This window comes from Sus scrofa, chromosome 13, assembly GCF_000003025.6.
Source record: "Sus scrofa isolate TJ Tabasco breed Duroc chromosome 13, Sscrofa11.1, whole genome shotgun sequence".
NCBI classification, from domain to species: Eukaryota; Metazoa; Chordata; class Mammalia; order Artiodactyla; family Suidae; genus Sus; species Sus scrofa.
In genome coordinates, this window is record NC_010455.5 from 99,979,478 (window position 1) to 100,001,083 (window position 21,606).

The 21,606-nt window shown below is 37.5% G+C and overlaps 1 protein-coding gene across 2 annotated transcripts in view; it reads right to left on the reverse strand.

The window, feature by feature from the left end:
- The window catches only part of IFT80 (intraflagellar transport 80), a 134,946-nt gene that overhangs the window by 36,275 nt on the left and 77,065 nt on the right, over positions 1-21,606 (reverse strand). For both annotated transcript variants that reach the window (XM_021069731.1, XM_021069732.1), the window contains 4 exons: positions 21,265-21,383; positions 16,889-16,963; positions 13,403-13,566; positions 7,534-7,598 (listed from right to left, as the gene is read on the reverse strand). In XM_021069731.1, coding sequence (XP_020925390.1) covers positions 7,534-7,598; positions 13,403-13,566; positions 16,889-16,963; positions 21,265-21,383 — 423 coding nt within the window. The remainder of the gene's footprint in view (positions 1-7,533; positions 7,599-13,402; positions 13,567-16,888; positions 16,964-21,264; positions 21,384-21,606) is intronic.

The following is a 21,606-nucleotide window of genomic DNA, read 5'->3' on the forward strand; positions in this document are numbered from 1 at the left end:
TCTTGTATGGATCCTTTAACCATTAAATGGTGTCCTTCTTTGTCTTTCTTTATGGCCTTTGTTTTAAAGTCTATTTTTTTCTGAGTATTGCAACTCCTGCTTTCCTGTCTGGTCCATTGGCATGAAACATCTTTTCCTATCCCCTCCCATTCAATCTATAAGTGTCCTTTGCCTCAAGGTGAGTCTCTTGTAGGCAGCATACTGAAGGTTTTTGCTTTTTTATCCAGTCTGCCACTCTGTGTCTCTTTATTGGAGCATTCAGTCCATTGACATTTAAGGTGACTATTGATAGACGTGTATTTACTACAATTTTAAACCTTCTTTTCCAGTTGATTCTATGCTTCTCTTTTCTTTATTTTTTTGGTTGGATGATTTCCATTTATTTTATGTTTGAATACTTTTCTTTTCAGTTTTTGTGAATGTATTATCCGGTTTTGATTTATGGTTGCCCTGTTTTTTAAGTATGTTAACCCCTTCCTATATCTGCTTGCTTTAGCCTGATAATCATATAGGCTCAAACACATCCTTAAAAAAAAAAAAAGTGAAAAAGAATCTAATTTTTCTTACTTCCATAGCCCACATTGTATGAATTTGATTTTTTTTCTTTTTCTTTTAACATCTTCATAAGCCAGATCAGTATGCTGGCTTATTTAAGTGGCTGCTTTCCAATTGTGGTTTCCTCCATCCTTTTTTTTTTTTTTTTTTTTTTTTTCTTTGTTTAGAGAAGCCCTTTCAGTATTTCTTTTAGAATGGGTTTTTGTATTGCTGTACTCTTTCAGCTTTGTTTGTTGGAGAAATTCTTTATTTCCCCTTCTATTTTAAATGGATAGAGAATTCTATGTTGCAAATTTTTTCCTTTCAGTGCTTTAAATATATCTTGCCACTCCCTCCTGGCCTGTAGTGTTTCTGTAGAGAAATCAGCTAATAGTCTTATTGGGGTTCCCTTATAATTAACACTTTGCCTTTCTCTTGCTGCCTTTAGAATCCTCTCTTTACCTTCAACTTTTGTCATTTTTATTATAATATGTCTTGGTGTGGGCCTGTTTGGGTTCAACTTATTTGGGGCCCTCTGTGCTTCCTGTATCTTGATATCAGTATCCTTTAGATTTGGAAAGTTTTCAGCCATAATTTCTTCAAATATATTTTCAATCCCTTTTTCTGTCTCTTTTCCTTCTGGAATTCCTATTATGCGTAGATTGGCCAGCTTTATATTATCCCATAGGTCTTTTATACTGCTTTCATGTTTCTTCATTTGGTTTTCTGTCTGCTGTACTGTTTGGTTGATTTCCATTAGTCTATCTTCCACATCACTAATTCATTCCTCTGCATTATTCATTCTGGTCTTTATTGCCCTTAGTTCAGCTTGTATCTCTGCAAATGAATTTTCTAGTTTTTCTTGCCTCCTCCTTATATTTTCTAGTTCCTTTCTGAGGGAATCTGCATTTCTGTTCTTATCCTTTCTTTTTTTTTTTTTGTTTTTTGTTTTTTGTCTTTTGTTGTTGTTGTTGTTGCTATTTCTTGGGCCGCTCCCGTGGCATATGGAGGTTCCCAGGCTAGGGGTTGAATCGGAGCTGTAGCCACCGGCCTACGCCAGAGCCACAGCAACGCAGGATCCGAGCCGCGTCTGCAACCTACACCACAGCTCACGGCAACGCCGGATCGTTAACCCACTGAGCAAGGGCAGGGACCGAACCCGCAACTTCATGGTTCCTAGTCGGATTCGTTAACCACTGCGCCACGACGGGAACTCCTGTTCTTATCCTTTCTTAATTCCTTCAGTATTTTCACTATTTCCCTTTTGAACTCAGTCTGTCAGACTGCAGAGGTCTGTTCCATTGCTGACTGCTTTAGATGAGTTCTCCTGCTGTTTTAACTGGGAATGGTTTCTGACCTTCTTCATTTTGCTTGTGTTTTTTTGTGTGTGTTTGTTTTTGGTTTTTTTTCTGTGAATTTGGGTAATCAAACTGTACTCTTACAGGTCTATTTCTATGCAAGAATACCCCTTTGTATTTTTTGGGGGGGTTACTATTTTTTTTTTTTTTTTGGTGTGGGCGTTTGAATCTTTGCTGTCTCTTTCTTTGGTGTGAGCAGTTTGTTATCCCCAGGATGCTCAGTGTGTTTTCAGGGAGAAGGGGGCAATGGGTAGGGCCAGCATTCAGTGCCTGTTCGTTGGGCTCTCAACAGAAGCAGAGACCTGAACGAAGGTGGCACAGGTTACTCCTATTTGCAGGGCCCTGGGCAGTGGTAATGAGCTCTAGAAGGATCTGCAAGGTGACCAGAGAATTTGGCTGTAGCTGCAGCAGGGTGTGTGAGTTCCCAGAGGGGGTGAGAGCAATAAAGGCTTGTGTTTGATTGCAATGCAACTCCTTTGAGGTGATTCAAACCACAGGTGGTGCCTGTTCAGGGACCCCCTAGTGGGAATGGGCCCTGATCGTCTCTAGATTCTGTGATAACTGCAGTGATTTGCCTCTGCCACCTGTAGACCATGTATGAGGTGATCCGTCTTACTTAGCCTACATGGGAGGTGCTGCACAGGCTGTTCCTAGTTGCAGGATCCTGGGAAGTGCCATAGATCTGAGATAAGGGTACTGCCCTGAACATTCAGTGGTGGCAGCAGCAGGGCCGGTGTGTTTGCAAGGCTGCATGAGTACCAATAGTTGATTCGATCACAATACCTTCCTCTGAGATGAATGGGGCTCCAAGTGGTACCTATAAATCATGCAAGAAACACCTGGTCCTGCTTAGCCCCCATGGGATGTGCTGAATAAGGCACTCTTAGTTGCAGGTTCCTAGGAAGGGACAGTGATCCAGCCTCTGGGCCCCTCCCAGAATGTTTGGCAGTGGCAGCTGCAGTGCGTGTGTGTGTGTGCTCCTGGGGAGCGAAAGCAACATCAGGTGGTGTTCCCTTGTAGTGTCCTTCTCTGTGATGCCTTCTGAAGTGGTTGGGGCTGCAAGTGATTTTTGTTCAGATATCCCTAGCTGTGGTAGGCCACGTGTACTTCTGGAATCAGGGATAATTTCGGTGGTTTGCTCCCACCACCAGTAGGTCTGGTCCACCATGGGCTAGCAAGGGGCTTCCCACTGCTGGAAACACCATCTACCATGGGCTAGCAAGCGACTTCTGGTCGTGAGGGGTTGTGCCTGACAGGCTTAATCTAGGGTGTGTAGTACAGCTTCCTGCGGAGCAATGCAAAGCACTGAGCAGCTTCTGACAGGGCTGCGGCCGGGAGCTATTCAGAGCAGCGCACAGCTTTCCTCCTGGTTGGGGCAGGCCCGTACGGCTGCAAAGTGGAGCACAGCTTCTCTCTGGTTGAGGCAGGGCCCAGAGTGCACCTGGAGTACTGCAAAGCAGCGCATGGCTTTCTGCAGTGTGCGGGGCGAGGTGGCCCGGGAGCTATGCAGAGTGGAGCAGGGATTTCCCTGGGTCAGGGCAGGGCCAGGAGCGCTGCTAAAGCACAAGGCTTCTCCAAGGTGGGGGTGCGGCCCAGAGTACGGCTTCTCCTCTTCCGACTGGGCAGGGTGCTGTGCTGGACACTCTGCCCTCTGCGATGGGGGTGGCGGGGGCGGGGAGGCGGGGAGGGGGTACTGCGTGCAAGCATGGGCAAAAGGAGTTTTCTATGGTGGTAGCCTGCCCCTTCTCTCCTCTCCCCAACAATGGCGCCTTATCTCTCCTGTGGGTCTGGACCTTCTCCCAGGTTCCCTCCACAGTGGCTTTCCACTCCCCAGCCCTTAGTGTACAGCTTCCCCTGGCGGCAGCGCACTGCTCCCTAGACTCAGGCTGTCTCCACACTGCCAGCCCCAGCCCACTCCCAGGGACTGATGTCCAGAGTCTAGGTCTCAGCACCCAGCCCCCACCTGAGCTTCTCAGGCTGTGGTGTCTGAGCCAGTGGTTCAGATGATCTGTGCTTCTTTCACTGTTTTTTGGTTCTCAGACCTGCTGCTGCGCTTTCCTGGGCGTCTGAAAAATCCCTCCAATCCACTGATCTTTCCATAGGTTTAAGTGGCTTCCCAGGGTGTGGGTTGCCTTTCTCCTGCACAGCTCCCTCTCGGGAACGCTTGTCCCATCCTGACTCCTTCTCTCTCTCTCTTTTCTTTTATTCTACCCAGTTATGTCAAGAGTTTCTTGCCCTTTTTGGAGGCTTAAGTTCTTCTGCCAGCATTCAGTTGATGTCCTGTGCGAGTTGTTTTACATGTAGATATATTTTTTTGATGTGTTTGTGGGAGAACGTGAGCACATCCTCTTACTCTTCCGCCATCTTGCCTCTCCCCGAGTTCTAATTTTGGCTCTGTTATTTTTTGGGGAAGATCTCAGGTTTTAGTATCCTCATGTAGAAAATAAAATAGATTGAGGGATTTTTTTTTTTTCTGTATGCTATAGAATGCCATATTTTATTTTTTCCTTCTCTTTTTTTAATAGCAAATTTTTTATTATAGTATAGTGACTTACAATGCTGTGCCAATTTCTGCCGCACGGCAAAGGTACTTAGTCATATATACATATATATTCCTCCCTTATATTATCTTTTATCATGGTCTATCCCAAGAGGCTGGATATAATTCCCTGTGTATACAGTAGGACCTCACTGGTTATTAGAATATCAAATTTCAAAATCCTTTGTATTCCACACAGGGCAAAGAGATACAAATTTCCCTTGTAATTGAGTGGAGTGTGAGATGAGGAAGTCACCTCCACTCTGCAACATTAAAATTATAAATTTTTTTTTTGGTCTTATTTTAGGTCTGTACCCCCAGCATATGGAGGTTCCCAGGCTAGGGGTCTAATCAGAGCTATAGCCACTGGCCTACGCCAGAGCCACAGCAACGCGGGATCTGAGCCTCATATGCCACCTACACCACAGCTTACAGCAATGCCAGATCCTTAACCCACTGAGCAAGGCCAGGGATCGAACCTGCAACCTCATGGTTCCTAGTCGGATTCGTTAACCACTGAGCCATGACAGGAACTCCTAATAAAGAAATGTTTATTAAATAACATTATTATTATCTCCTAAATAAAGAAATGTTTATTAAATCTATTAAAAGACTCTCATTTCAATCTTATTACTGCATCTTGAAAAGTTGAGAAATTTACACACTTTCTTTAGGCTTAATCCTACTGAAAAGGAAAAATTCTTACATAGCTTTGATTTTTTTTCTATTTTATCTATTTAAAATTTTTTATTATAGTTGACTTACAATGTTCTGTCAATTTCTGCTGTCCAGCAAAGTGACCCAGTTAGCTATGATTTTTAATGATTATCATGGAGATGATGTGGGGAAATAGGCATCTGATGCATTTACCAGTGGGAATATAAATTGATACACTATCTTTGTAAGATAATTGGCAATATATTAAAAAACTTTTTTTTCCTTTTTATGGCTGCACCTGCTGCATATGGAAGTTCCCAGGCTAGGGGCAGAATCAGAGCTGCAGCTAAGGCCTATGCCACAGCCACAGCAATGCCAGATCCGAGCCACATCTGTGACCAACACTAAAGCTTCCAGCAATGCTGGATCTTTAACCCACTGAGAGGCCCCAGGGACGGAATTCACATCCTCTGGGAGACAGTGTCAGGTTTTCAACCTGTTGTGCAATGAGGGGACTCTGACCATATTTATTAAAATTACAAATCCTCATATCTTTGATCCAGCAACAATATTTGAAGAATTTATGCCACAGATACACTAACATATGTGTAAGAAGATAATCATGCGAGGTAAATCATCTTGGCAACATTGTATTAGCAAAAGCCTATAAACAACTTAAATGTCCATCATCTGGGCACAAGTTAAATTCTGATACAGCCATAAAATGTTATACTATGTAGTGGGAAGAAAAAGAAAACAGAAAGCACTTTATGTATTTATATGGGAAACTCCAGAAAGAGTGTCGTGTGAGAAAAGGAAAGTGCAGATTTGTATATTATATTTTTGTAAAAGAGGGAGAAAAGGACATATGTCAGTATTGTCCGTGTAGGCACTAAAAATCTCTGGAATGATATAAGGAGATTAATAATAGTGATTACTTATTTGGTGGAAAGGAACTGTCTTGACAAGGAGCAGGTGTAATAGGGAGACTTTCTCACTGTATGCTTGTTTATTCTTTTTCATTTCTGAATCATACGCCTATATTATTCAACTTTAAAAATAATAATTACAAAAAGAAGAAAATATACAGTACACTTCACTAGCAGTACTGAACAATAAAGTTAAAAGCATCTTTAGATGCTTACTAGAAGAAAAACTTATTAGAAGATGAACTCAGGGAGTTCCTGCTGTAGTGCAGTGGGCTAATGATTCGGCATTGTCTCTGTGGCGACGTCAGTTTGAGCCCCGGCCTGGTGCAGTAGGTTAGGGATTGGGCATTGCTGCAGCTGTGGCATGGGTTGCAATTGTAGCTCAGATTTGATCCCTGACCCAGGAACTTCCATACACTGCAAGTACAGCTGAAAAAGGAAAAAAAAAAAAAAAAAAAAAAAAACCCAAAACTCCACAGAAGAATAATTCAATAAAATGTGTTCATCTGTTTATTTTAAGGCTAAAAATCAGAAACCAATAAATAGTTCACAGTTCAGGGTCTTTTTAAAATCTCTATAGAATTTTTCCCCCAAGTTTAACTAAAGTCTTTAAAACCTAAAACAAACAAACAGACAAAAAACAGGCCAATGGGAAAACTGCAAGCTGTTCTGAAGTATAAACACAGCTTTATTTACTAACACTGATAGGTGCTAAAAGTTTAATCAAAACAGAATATTTTGGAGTTCTCTTGTGGTACAGCAGGTTAAGGATCTCATGCTGTCATTAAAGCAGCTTGGATCACTGCTATGGCTCAGGTTTGATCCCTGGCCTGAGAACTTCCACAAGTTTTGGCACAGCCAAAAAAAAAAAAAACAAAAACAAAAAAAAAAAGGAGAACATTTTATTGAAAAGCAGTAAAGAGCCTGAACAAAAAACATATAGGTCAGATTCTTTTATTCAGTTTACTTGCTTTCTATTACAGAGTTCACTAGTACTTAGTCTTTATGACATGCTTAGGCAAAATACTCTATATAGAATGCACACTGGGTTTTGTTTTTTGTTTTTTTTGGCTGCATCCATGACCTGTGGAAGTTCCTGGGCCAAGGACTGAATGTGCGCCACAGCAGTGATCCAAGGCGCTGCAGTGAAAACGCTGAATCCTTAATCTGCTGTGCCACAAGAGGACCTCATACAGTAGAAAACTTTTTGTTCCTGGCTGTTTTGACACAGCTTTTACTCTTTTTGTTGTTATTTTGTTTGTTATTTTGGGAGGTTTCTTAGGCTGCACTGGTGGCATACAGAAATTCCTAGCCAGGGATAGAACCTGTGACACAGCAGCCACCCGAACCACAGCAGTGACAATGCCAGATCCTTAACCCACTGCACTACCAGGGACCTTCAAACACACACCTGTTTTAAATATAAAGGTAAATTCCATGTTTTTCTCCTTAAAATGAAAACATTAATTTGAAAAAAGAAATGGCTATTTATATTAAAAACAGCTAATGTCATTACCTTATGAGAAAGAAGCTTCCCATCTCCCAGTGGTTTTCCAGTTGATGCCTCAAAGAGGAAGATTACTTGAAGAAAAGTAAAGCATTAGTTAATGGATTACATTAGGATTTTTGGACCATAATGTATCTACTAGCACAGAAGAGCAGCATCATCAAATTCCTGCCTGGTAAGGGGGTCATATTCTTATGAAAACAGTGAAACTGAGTATGTCTTTCTAAAACACACATTCTCTAGTCAGAATTGTTATTAATGGTATGGCGTCAATGTGCCATAGGATCAACAATGGCAAGTCCAAATCTGGATGTAATTTATAATTTTTATAACTCTGATTTAGACCAACATAACATCAAAGAAAATCATTTGCTAAAGGAAAAATGTATCAAATGCCTACTGGAATACCAAGCAGTTTGTTAGGTGCTGTGTAATAAATACTTTGTCTGGTCTTTGTCCTGGCTTCCTGACAGGGGTCTTCAACAACCCTTAGAATTTTCTGAGTGACAGAAGTGTCTTTGCTACACTAATGGAGAACATCTTGGTAGTTGCCTAGATAGCTTCAGAATGGAGGCTGGTTACCAAAGACCAAGCATGTGATTAGAGAGTTTGGACTTACAGCTCCCTGACCTTTGGAAATGGGAGGGAGGCTGGAAATTGAGTTCAGTCATACAGTCATTTTCAACCTATTGCAACTTGATGTTCAACTTCATTACACTGATGCAAAGGCTCTTGCATGGATCACCAATGACCCTATATGCTGCCAAATAAAAAAGTCTATTTTTGGAGTCCCTGTTTTGGCTCAGGGGGTTAAAACTCAACACAGTGTCTGTGAGGATGCAGGTTCCATCCCTGGCCTCACTCAGGGTCAAGGATATGGCGTTGCCACAAGCTGTGGCATAGGTCACAGATGCGGTTTGAATCTGGTACTGCTATGGCTGTGGCATAGGCTGGCAGCTGCAGCTCTGATTCGACACCTATCCCAGGAACTTCCCTATGCCACAGGTATATGGCCCTAAAAAGAAAAAAAACAAAGTCTGTTTTCAGTCTTCAGGAATCTACTTTCAGTCTTGACCTCCTAGCAACACTGGATATTCCTGACCATCCTCTTTCTTGAAACTCTGATACGGGCCACATATAACACTGTTTTCTCCCGGTTCTCTTTTATTTTGGACAATCCCTCATTCTCTTTTGCTAATTCCTCTGTATTTGGTGATCCTTATTCCTAAGGTTTCATTTTAGGTCACCTTTTTCATGCTACATACTTTCCTGGATTACTTTCATGACCATCGATCATTATTTAAAACACGGTAATTCGAAACTCTCTATTTGCAACACCACTTTCTCAGATGTTTTGAGTAGGCCAAACTGTAAGAATTGCAGGAGATATTGCATTGAAGAAGCCAAAAGCAAAAGTTGTCTCTACCCCCTTCTCTATTTCACCAAAGGCTCCTACTCTCATACATGACAGTAGAATTGGCTGCTGTTCTTGGCTCTCTTAACGACTGTTGCTGCTTTGGTAATTCTCTATAAGCAATGTCCAAATTTCTCCAGCTCAAGATTCATCCCAAATGGAATAATTTCACATGACTGAACACACACATAGAATTACAAAAATTAAAAGACAGAAGTGGCACAAGTAATTAGGAAAAAAATCGGACAATTTATACATATCATGAAAGTGTTAAAAATGTAGAACATGGTATTTAAATTCCAGGTGATCACACTTTCAGTATGTTGATTTAGAGCTGTTAGTAAACCTTAAGATATTAAGTTTGAGGTCACTGGCTATATTCACAGAGAAAATCATGTCTTCACAATAAGTTATATTATAAATTGCCAATTTTGCTGAGAAAAATGAAGAAAATACTGTAATAGAATTTTTAATTAGGTATAGAAATGAAAATTTTAAAAATTTGGCCTCCACTTAAAAACGAATGCTTTGGGCATGGCTAAACTGAGTTTTTTTTTTTTTTTTAGCTATACATACTAATAACTTAAAAAAAAAATGCCTTCCATCCTTTTGTTGACTGCATATATTATAAAGAGATAGAGGTATCTGATTCCTGGCCAGCACTGTGAGTTGAGGATCCAGCACTGCCACAGCTGTGGCGTGGGTTGCGGCTATAGCTCAGATTCAATCCCTGGCCCAAGAACTTTCATAAACTGCGGGTGCAACCAAGAGAAAAAAACAAAGAGCTAGAGGCATATAAATGAACTTGTCTAATTGCCACAACTGAAAGTGGTCCTAATCTATGGGAGAGTGACCTGTATTTTAATTTTAATATGTTAACAGAAACTGGCAGAAAGGGCAACTAAGGAGCTGGGAGTTGAAAGAATTGCTTTTAAACATAAGTAACTGCTTTCTAACGTCCCTTCCTTCTATTTTCAATCAACCACACTAACATCACAGTGCATCTGTGCAAGATGGATGAAGAGAAGAAGGAAGTCAAAAGCAGGACCTCTATTACTTAACCAATCACCCATAAGGGGTATTCAAATCCATTTAAAACAAATTTATTGAGCATCTACTATAACATAAGAATACTGTGCTTGGTACTAGAATCCAGCTTATAAAGGCGCTCCAAAGTTAGGAAGGAACCACTGATTTCATATGTGAATAACCCCTTGAAAGGAAATTTTACAGGTTAAAGATTCCAGGTACTTCGACTGCACCTGCCTGCCGGCCTGCTTGCCTTCCTTTCTCCCTCCCTCCCTTTTTTTCTTTTTTTTTTTTTTCTTTTCACTGCCACACCTGCGGCATATGAAACTTTCCAAGCTAGGGGTTGAATCAGAGATGCAACTGTTGGTCTACAGCACAGCCACAGCAACACCAGATCTGAGCTGCATCTGTGACCTATGCCACAGCTTACAGCAGTGTCAGATCCTTAACCTGCTGAGTCAGGTCAGGGATTGAAGCATCATCCTCACAGAGACAAGGTCAGGTCCTTAACCTGCTGACCCACAACAGGAACTCCATTAGTTGTGATTTCTATTGTTAGCATATACCTCTGTCTAGCTTTAAATGAATACTAGTTTCTTTAAAATGAAACATAATGAGGAATTCCCTTATGGTCTGGAGTTAAGGACTTGGGTGTTGTCACTGCTGCGGCTCCAGTTCAACCTCTGGCCCAGGAATTTCTGTATGCTGTGGACATGGCCAAAAGAAAGAGAAAGAAACATACGGAAAACATTTTCTTCTCTTTTTACATCAGTTCTACAATACTTTTATTTTAGTCTTTGTATTTATTTATTTATTTTTGTCTTTGGTCCTTTTAGAGCCGCAAGGAGGTTCCCAGGCTAGGGATCTAATCGGAGCTGTTGCTGCCAGCCTACGCTAGCACCACAGCAACACCAGATCTGAGCCACATCTGCAACCCACACCACAGCTCACAGCAACGCCGGATCCTTAACCCACTGAGCGAAGCCAGGGATCGAACCTGCAACCTCATGGTTCCTAGTCAGATTTGTTGCCAACTTCTATTTTAGTCTTTTTAATTTTCTGTTTATAGCAGGACAGAATTACATGATTATTTTGTTGAACAATTGAAGTTTATGTAAGTAAAACAATTTATTTGAATGTAAATCCCTATTTCCGAAAATGTTCATAATTCTTTCTAGCTCTAAAATTCTATGAATTATCAGAGGATTAAAGAACAATGAAATATCTTTTAGATGTGAAATTAACTAGAAAAATTCAGAGTAACGTATATTCAGTTGGAAACATACATAATTTATAGCTTCTATCTAAAATATATGGTGTTGAATAAGAAAAGTATAGAAACCTCAGAGTGATCATTGGGATTTTCAAGTGTAAGTTTATTGAAGACAAGAATCTGACTTCCAAATTATGATTATTAACAATTACAGAGCCATCTTAAATCTGTCTGCTGTCTGGATAGTATTTTCCTCTTTTTTTAGTTGGAAAGGAAGTCCTTTAAAAACAAAACAATTATCAAATGTCTTCTCTCAGAGAAAGCCTAAGGATAGAGAGAGCGAACAGCTCAAGGAGAATTATATTTCCTATCAGTATGAGAGGTGATGCTATCTGAAAGTACTGAAAATTTAAAAGTGGGACAGTTTTTGGCTCATGAAATAAAGTCTTCCATGGTGTGAACTAACAAAATTAAGAGCCAGGTCAGATATATTTTTTGTAACATGTCATGGTAATGAACAACATTTAGCAATATGAATTAACAGAGGAAAAACAATTATTTGGTATTTTTCCACTAGCCTTTAGGGACACCTCACTCTCTCTCTTACCCCACTAGCTCCTCCTCCTGATACCCATCTTTAAATATTGGTGTGCCCAGTCACTGGTGGTCTTCTCCATCTATACCCATTTCCCATTCAGGGTGGTTTCATTCAGTGCCGTGGCAACATCTACACACCAATGCCTCCCAATTATACGTCTTGTCTCCAACTCTTTTCAGAGCTCTGAGTTTTTTTATCCTATTGTTTCCTCTCCACCTCTGCTTGCATGTCTAAGAAGCACTTAAACTTACCATGACCAAAAAAGAACCCTGGGTCTGTGTACATCCTCTAGAATTCCTCATTCCCCATTTTTCATCTTGTTCATCCAGGAAAAAAATTAGGACCACATGCTTGCTTCCACTCTCTCATGCCAACATCCTTACCATGGCCAAGTCTTTACCTGATCCAGCTCCTACTTATTTATCTGTCTTCTCCTACCCCTCTGCCTAGGTCATGTAGATCTAAGTCCCATGGCCTTCTGGCAGTTCCTTTTATGTACCAGTCATTCCCCCTCTTGCATTTGCTTGTCCTACAGTCATTCCCCTGCCCACTTCTAAAATTCTCTATCCCTGCATCCTGCATTAATTTTCTTCACAGCATGTATCATTAGCTGACTATATTTGTTTGATTATTTGTCCGTCTTAAGCATTGTTATGTCCTCACCTTCTAGAAAAGTACTTGGCACATAGGAAGTACTCAATACCATTTGTTGGATACATGTTGTGATACAACATTGCCTTAAAAAATGATTTCATTCTACTGTGGAACTCCAAAACACCTGAAATACTTATATTTATTTATAAACACTAACGTGGCCTAGATTTTGATATGAAAATTTAAAATTATTCACAACTTTCTACTTCACTAATTTAAAAATGTATAAATGTAAAAATATATAGACAAGCAAAATAAAAAGTACATTGAAGCACACTATATACTATGCTACTAAAAAAAGAAAATATTTTTTAAAGATCAATAAACTTAAAAACATACATTTTTAGGACTCCAGAGTCTTTTTTTCCCTTGGAAGTAGGTTAGAAGAGACTTACTGAATACGATGCTAAGGGAACAGTGGGCAGGAGAGCTGGTCTGCCTTGAAGTAGCAGTTTGGGCTCTTATTTTTTGGGAATGGGCTTCTAACCATGCTCTCTAAGTTTCTGCCATGCAATAAGGGATTAAAACATGACTGTTCTGGTTGTCTGATATTTGAGGCCACTCGAGTCTGTTAGAAGTTAACACAAAATGGCTTGTGTATAAAACAGCTTGCACGTCCCCCCGCCCCCCAAGAGATAGACAATGACAATCTTTGGCATTTGGGCAAAGGGAGGATTCAGTTTTGAATTCAAACTCTAAACCAACAGCTGCTGAATATATAAAGATTTCACTCCTTACCACTAAGCTTTGATGTTGTGACAATATCTACCTGTTCCATCATCTGGGTATAACATGAGAACTTTAGTTCTTTAATTAATTCATGCTTAGGACAAATTAGGAAGGTCATAATTCTTTCATATAAAGTGAACATAATAAATGAGAAAATAAAAGTTAATTGATGAAAATTTTACAGTGTTAACAAATTTCTTCCATGGAAATGTGACATGGAAAATTATAAAAACGCACTTACTTTTCTCATCAGCTTTGTCTTTTATTGCTATGGTATCATTACTCAGAGAGACAGTCTGTGCATTTAGAATATCTGTTCTCATTCCAGGAAATTTTGGAGCGGAAAGGAAGCGCCCTTCATAAGAATATAAATAGATACCACCACCATCCACAAGAAGAAAATGTCTAAAAAATAAAGAATAAAAATATATTCTCAAGTAAGAGTTTACTATGTTTTCATTTTTATATTAGAAAATAGTTCATGCTTTGGAAAAATCTAAATCTTACAATTAAAACAATAATAAAATGTAGATATATAAAGAATGAAATACAAAAACAATCTGAAAAAAAAACAGCATTGGTTGTTTTGCTTTGTTTTCTAGTTTTTTTTTTTTTGGCTGTTTCTGTAGCACACAGAAATTCCCAGGCCAGGGTTCAAACCTGTGCTACAGCAGTGACCCTAGCCCCAGCAGCGACAATACAGGATTTTTAACCTGCTAGGACATGTGGGAATTCCATAGGTTTTCAGTTTTTCATGGAGATAGGAGAAAAAAAATGAAAACACTCATAATCACCACCTAATACATTAAAGTTTTGATTCATTTTATATTATACTTGCAATTCATTTCCTATCCTAAAGAAAGCATCTCTATACAAAGGCAATAAAAAAAAATCTTATAATTTATACTTCAGTGATTTTAATGCCAGATGCTATTTGTTTCATGAAACAATATTAATACATATTTCACAAAGGACAATTAAATTGCAGCATTAAATTAGACTAAATACTGGGTAAAGTCCTAAAGAGTGAAAATTACTCAAAAATTAACATCGGAGCTAGCATTTATTAAGATGTTAATTAATGAAAATTTTACAGTGTTAACAAATTGACTTTAAAATAATCTGGAAACCATCAGTAAATGTATTCATATCTAAAAACATTTTTTTTATATCAGGGACTTGGATTCATTTGCTGTGCTGACAGCTCTATTCAAGGCATAGAGTCCTGTATATTTTATTTTTTAATAAGCTAAAATGTAAATATTTTATGGCTGCTATTTTTTCCTCTGAAAATTTACAAACATGTCAAAAACAATTTGAACAATATAGAGAAAGCAAAAGATCTCTTGCAATCCTCCTACCTCCACAGACTTATGGCAAAGTATGGATATACCTTAATTTACTTAATTAACACATTCCTGATAGATATTTATTTATTCCAAATTATTCACTTTTAAGCACTGTCTAAAATATGTACACATCTCTGCATGTTTACATTACTTATTTCCATAGTATAACTTCTAGAAATGTAATAACTGTGTCAAAGGGGATATACTTTAAAAAGCTGAACATATATTGTCAAACTGCCCTCTGAAAAGCTGTCCTGATTTACAATAATAAATGGATATGTTGGAGAGCCTGTTTCCTCAGTGCCGAACATATTATTTTTTTTAAAAATGTTATGTTCGAAACTTTAATATCCTTGATTCAGAACTATTTCTTGATTCAAGAATTGCTAATTGTTATTCTTTTGCTATGGAAACAAATGGGAAATAAACACCAAAATGAATGAAAAGTTAGTATATAATGGATGACAAATATATACACTTGAATTAAATTAATGCTTGAATACTGGTGCATTGCTTATTTAATTGAAGGGTTTGGCCCTAATACATTAGTGTATGAAAAAATTATTTGCTCATGTTGATAAGTGCCCTTCATATTAGTACATATTCTTTCTTTGTTTCAGTACTAAAAGTTTTTTCTCTTCTAAACAAAACACTAGAGAGCTTTAACCTCCTTATGAGTAAACACTGTTTCAAGGGGCAAACATTTCTTTTCTTCTTAATGGTTGCACCCACAGCATACAGATGTTCTTAGGCCAGGGACTGAGTCTGAGCTGCAGCTGTGGCAAAGCCAGACCTTTTAACCCACTGTGCCAGGCTGGGGATGGAACCCATGTCTCCGCAGCGACCTGAGCCACTGCAGTCAGATTCTTAACCCACTGCACCACCGTGGGAACTCCAATGGGCAGACATTCCTCAGTATAAAAATAAGACCAGCAATGGGCAGTAAATAAAATAATCTTTAATTATCTAATCATGTATGCCATTAACATATCCCTTTACTAAGAGCATATTCAATAAATACATTTATAAATAAGGTACAAAGAAATACATTTATTTGGAACTGTTCAAAGTAAAAAGAATTTCAGAAATACGTTTTTTAGATAGCTGACATCTTCCCTTTATGTGGCAAATATGTCTTTTTGCTTTAAAAATTTAAGATATAAATAAATAAATCACTGGTTCAATTTCATTAACAGCTGAAATTTGTTTAAAATTTGACAATTATTTTCTTTATCATTCAAGGTTATCAATATGATGGTTATACTCTTCGGTAACTGTTTAACTGATGGCTTTGATACTCATGAGAATCTGGCTGTACACCAGAATAATTATGCTGTTCAGCTACAAAGTTCTGTGCTTTTAGTTTTCTCTATACTCCCTTGCCAGGCGGTCACTTTTCTTTCTGTCATTGAGCCAGCCTCTAACAGCCCATCAGCACTCCTCTTCCAGTTTGCTATTTATAAAAAGCTATGTGCTAGAAAACCTGATAATAACAATATTAAGGGCTGCCTAGGTGGTGAGTAAAGGGATGAGGAATAAAGTACATGATTTTAGTGCAAAGATTTCATGGGTAGCTATTTTAGGTAATTGCTGGTTATACTGTCATACTTTAATCCTGGTTTTATTGAGTTGCAGCTTTTCTAACTCTGACCTCTGATTCAGTAGGGTATCACTGTAATTGACATATTGATGGATAATTTTCATGAGTAATAGCTTTTCCTACTTTACTACAGTTAACTGGCCCAGAATTTCTCAGTCCTATATACATGAAGGTCTTGGTAGAGAATATTGTTTTTCAAACTTCAGATCATAGACTAGTAGTGGCTCATAAAATTAATGAGTTTCAACCAATATGTAAAAACAGAAACAGTACAGAGTAGAAAACATGCAGACAATGAAGTCAAAATTATGTTATAGTAATAATGCCTGCTTTACTCTCATTCTCTCATGTCATTACTCTGATGTCATAATAAGTTTATTCTCATCATTTTTAATAAAGTGATACCTTTTAAATATTTCAATTTAAATTTCTAGTATAATAAATGCAAATATATACAACCCACAAATAACCCTCAATAACTTTTTAAGAATGTAAAGAAATTCTGAAACAAGTTTCAGAACCACTGATCTAAGAGCTTATTTTTTTGGTTTAAAATAAATAGTAGAAAAAAAAATAAGTAGTAGAAATAGACTGATTCCAAGTGACTAATATACCATTCTGTAAATAGCATACTTTAAAGAGTACTTTACTGAAATTTAAAATATTTTTAAAATAAAATTAAAAAAACAAAAATAAAATATTTTAACCCCCCCAAAACAAAAATAAAATAAAGTATTTTAACCCCCAATTTAATAGTGAAACATGATTAACAAATTACCTTTCTGCCTGGAGAATTAAACTAACGGTTCCTTCTTTGAGATCAAATATAAGTGGTGTGTTCCAGTTCTTTATACTAAAAGACAAATAAAATGGGTATTTATTAACATTCAAAATCCCAAATACTTTTAAATAAGTAGATGGGTACTCCTTTCAAATAAGTGTTTTCAGTTTCAGAGTACCTCTGTCTGTATTTCTACTATAGCACCTGGTGCATTATTTTGGGATTATTCACTTACACGTCTGTATACCTGACTAGAAAGCAAACTCTGTTCCCGGCACCTGAAACATAGTAAGTACTCAATAAATGTTTATTCTAGGAACCACAACTTGCAAATTGAGGAATCATATTCAAGTTCTGTCATTTATTAACTCTGTGATCTGGGCATGTCATCTAGTGTTTCTCTCTTGAAAAACAGTAGCAGCATAGCATAGTAAAAGAGGATGGGCTTTTGGCTAGACAGATTGGGATTAGAAATCTGGTTTCGATACCTGTTGGCCATATGATCTTAATAAGCTTAACCTCCTAAACAACAGATTCCTTACTTGTAAAGTGGTGATAATGATGACCTGCCTAAAGTGTCTGGCTAACTGTCTATTACATAGCAGACACTGAACAAACTAAAACTGTAATAACAATAACATGAAAACATGATTATTTTTCCTACAGGTCTCCCAATGTTATTGTTGAGTTGAATGAAGATTTCTGTGAAACATTCTGTAAACTGTAAAATACTATGTACAAGTAAGCCATGACTATGCCTATTGAATAAGTGGATGGATGAATAAACAATTAACTCCTGTAATTTTTACGGTGTAATATGATTCAAAGTAGGGATGGGTGGAGAGAACATTTACAAACTGAAAAGTCCATTCCCAAATAATCAAAGTTGTTTCATAGTTTAAAATGCTTTATTACTCCTATATATTCTGAAGTTTTCTCAATTACTTTCATAGAACCAATTCTTTAAGTCAGATTAAATCTCGTATTCAGATTTAGGAGATGAGGGAAGGGAAGGCTGCAATAAGTAGGTACACATCGGTGGAAATCAATCTTGGCTAATGCAGAGTCTGATACCTATTTCAATAAGTAAATGCATGCATAAAGCCAGTGAATAGATTTCTGCTAATAATTAGTAAGTCTGGGGTTCACAGGTATGAAAAAGCTATTTACTATTGGACTTTAGAAAAACATCACAGCATGCTTCATTTATGCAATCATTAGAATTAACCTTTATTCTTTGTTAGGAAAGCTAATGAGAATAGTATGAGGTTTTTAGTAATGTCCTTACAAAATATCTGAAACTTCTGACAACTGAGATATGTGTATATACATAAACACCCTAAAATACAACGATGATCAGAACAAGAGAATTTTTATTACAACTATTTGAAAAATAAAGTGAAAATTCAACACACAATGCTTATATACGATTTTCATTGTCTGGAACTTCTTTGCATATAGACCAGTATATTGCATACATGTTTGTTATCAAAATTATATTCTTTTTTTGTTTTTTTCAGGGTCACACCCATGGCCTATGGAGGGTCCCAGGCTAGGGGTCAAGTTGGAGCTACAGCTGTCAGCCTGCTCCCAGATCCTTAACCCACTGAGCAAGGCCAGGGATTGAACCCGCAACCTCATGGTTCCTAGTCAGATTCGTTAACCACTGAGCCACGACGGGAACTCCCCAAATTATATTCTTATTACTAAAAAGGGAGCCACAGTTATTAAGAATGTGGATTTAAATTCCAGCTCTTCTTTCAGTAAAGATGTTAGGTAATTTGACTTAGGGTGAGTTACTTAAGTACCTCTATGCCCTTTAGTTTCTTCATTTTGTACAATGACAATAATACTATTTTTATTATTATTCAACACACAGAGTAAATTAGATCATGAACATAATAGTTGTTATTATTTGAAATACCAGTAGGTTTTTTTTCTTTCTTGGCTGCGTCCACAGCATGTGAAAGTTCCTGGGCCAAGGATCAAACCCGCACCACAGCAGTGACCCGAGCCACTTCAGTGAAAACACCACATCCTTACCCACTGCACCAATAGGGAACTCCAGCTTTTTAATTTTTTTTATTTTTATTTTTTAATTTTTTACTTTTCTTGCCTTTATAGGGCCACACCCACAGAATACGGAAGTTCCCAGGCTGGGGGTCCAATTGGAGCTATAGCTGCTGGCCTACACCGCATCATATCAATATGGGATCTGAGCTGCATCTGCGACCTACACCTACACCACAGCTCAACAGCAATGCCGGATCCTTAACCCACTGAGTGAGGCCAGGGATCAAACTGGCATTCTCATGGAAACTAGTCAGGTTCATTACCACTGAGCCGTGACGGGAACTCCCAGGTTTTTTGATTTAATGAAATATGTTTCCGTATGGTGGGTGTCAGCACTACTTCATTCCCACTACCACTCCCCACTATTATTTCACTTTAATAAATATTTTTTACCTTAATAAGTGTCTCAACAACAAGAGAGGGGAGGAAGTATTAAATCAGAAAAGAAATTTAATATTTTGATACATATTAACTGGTATGATAAGGATTAGAGTGACAAAAAATTAAATAAAAACTTCTAAACTTTGGGTAAATATTTTAAAAGGCAAGCTTTATAATACAAGTAATGCATAATGATACCAATTCCACAGATTCAAACATTACATCTTTGCCATTAAAACTAGTAGAATAAATCCCTCATTTGGGGCAGTTAAGAGCCCTACCTTTTTAAAACCCTAAACTGAGGAGATCTTCTCTATTTTCCTCAACTCTATGAAAATTAACTATTTAAAGACCTATGTGCACTAAGTGATTGTGAGATTCCCTCACATTCTATAGTCCCTTCCCTATACCTCAGCAGTCCAACTTGGTAGCTTTCTTGACTTTTCCTGAAGTCTCTTCTTTCACATAGGAAAAATATTTTTTATATTTTTCAGGTAAAACTGAGCTGCTTGTTGCTTTATCCACTTTCTCCTTTGCTTCTTTCATTACTAGGCATGGCTGTTATTCTAAGTTGCTGGTTCTGATTAGCAGCAGATTTACATATAAGTGAGTGACAATTTTAATCGTTACAGCAGTTGATATTGTTAATTAAATTTTAGGATATCTTTGTGTTATGTATTACTGGGCTTCAGCTTACCAAGACAACACTACACTATATGTTTTTCAATTTATTTACTCATCAACAAGTATTTAAGTACCTACCACATTTGGGGCACTTTGCTAGGTACTGGGTATACAGTGGTGAATTAGATACATACATCTTCTGTTCTCAACTTTCTATTCAATGAGTAAACGGTAACCACATGATGTTATAAATACAAGAAAAAAATGTAAAAAAAATACTTATTTACAACTCTTCAAAGTGTCATAGTAGTTACTTGAGTTTTCAGCAGCTTGTATTGATTGTCATATTTGCAGGAATTTTGCAAGCCAACTGTTCAATAAAGCTATTGTTTAAAATTAAATTATATAAATGTACTTTAAGCAAATTACATTCAAAACAAAGATAATAAATACTCAAAACATCACTTCCAGGTTATTTTATTACATCTTACTATTATCTATGCACTTGAGATTATCTACATCTATTGTATCTATATGGTGGCAATTCCATATTGGTTTGCCACTGTGAATCTGTGACATCGTATTGGTAGCTTGAAACTGGCCCATGGCAGAAGTATTTAAATCACAGCAATCAGCAAACACTGCAAATCAGCTATGTTTGTTTGTTTCTAGAAAGGCAGCTCAACATTTATCAGCACATACTATAAAATACCAAGAGAATATTTAAAGTTTTAGATGCAGGTTTCTTAGATGTATTTTGAATCATTCCCCGCTTTCTAATACAAAGTGTACCAAATATATTTTCATTCATAATTCTGGACAGCTCTGGATTATCAATGTGAACATCCATGATTACCCTGGGCCAGGATGTTAAATCTAAACACCTCCTTGTGTCCTTACTGAATATCTTTCAGCCTGTTGTCTGGCTGCTAATTGTCCCCTCTGCCAGTGGTTAGGTGGTTCCTTTTCCCAAAATTTATCAATATGCTCTTAATTTTCTCTGGGTATTGAAATCAAATCATACTTAAGTTCTTAGAGCTATGAGTAAAGTACGAGTAAAGAGACAGTGTGATATTATAAATGTGATTATTAACTTTTGATGCACAAACTTTATTTGCTCTCTTTTCCCTGCTCATAGCTCACTTTTAATCACTTCATGGTTGAGAGTAAGTTCAGGATAAGGTCATGTTTTGAGAAAGGTGAGTTTGAACCAAACCATGTTGATACGAAAGCTTGAAAATAAATTCTTCCTCACAGAAAAAACTCTAGATTTTTAAGAAATGCAAGATGCTTACGAGAAAACATAACATTGAAGAGACGTTGAAACAACTAAGTGTGCATAGTTCAAAGATGCTTTAATGACTCTATCACGGAACTCCAATAAATCCACTGCATCATTAAGAACATTACGAACCTAAAGAAGGAAAAATGAAATACCAACAAACAACATTAAAATATATCAAACTTTCAGTTAGATAAGTTAGCAAGATTTTGAAATAACAAAAAATTCAATGCACTCTTGATTACCTAATCATATAAAAAAGAATTCAATAGGAACCAGGCATAAGATGACATCTTTGAGCATAAAAATCAACAAACAAAAGTATGGATATAGAAAACTTAGAAATAAGTAGAAA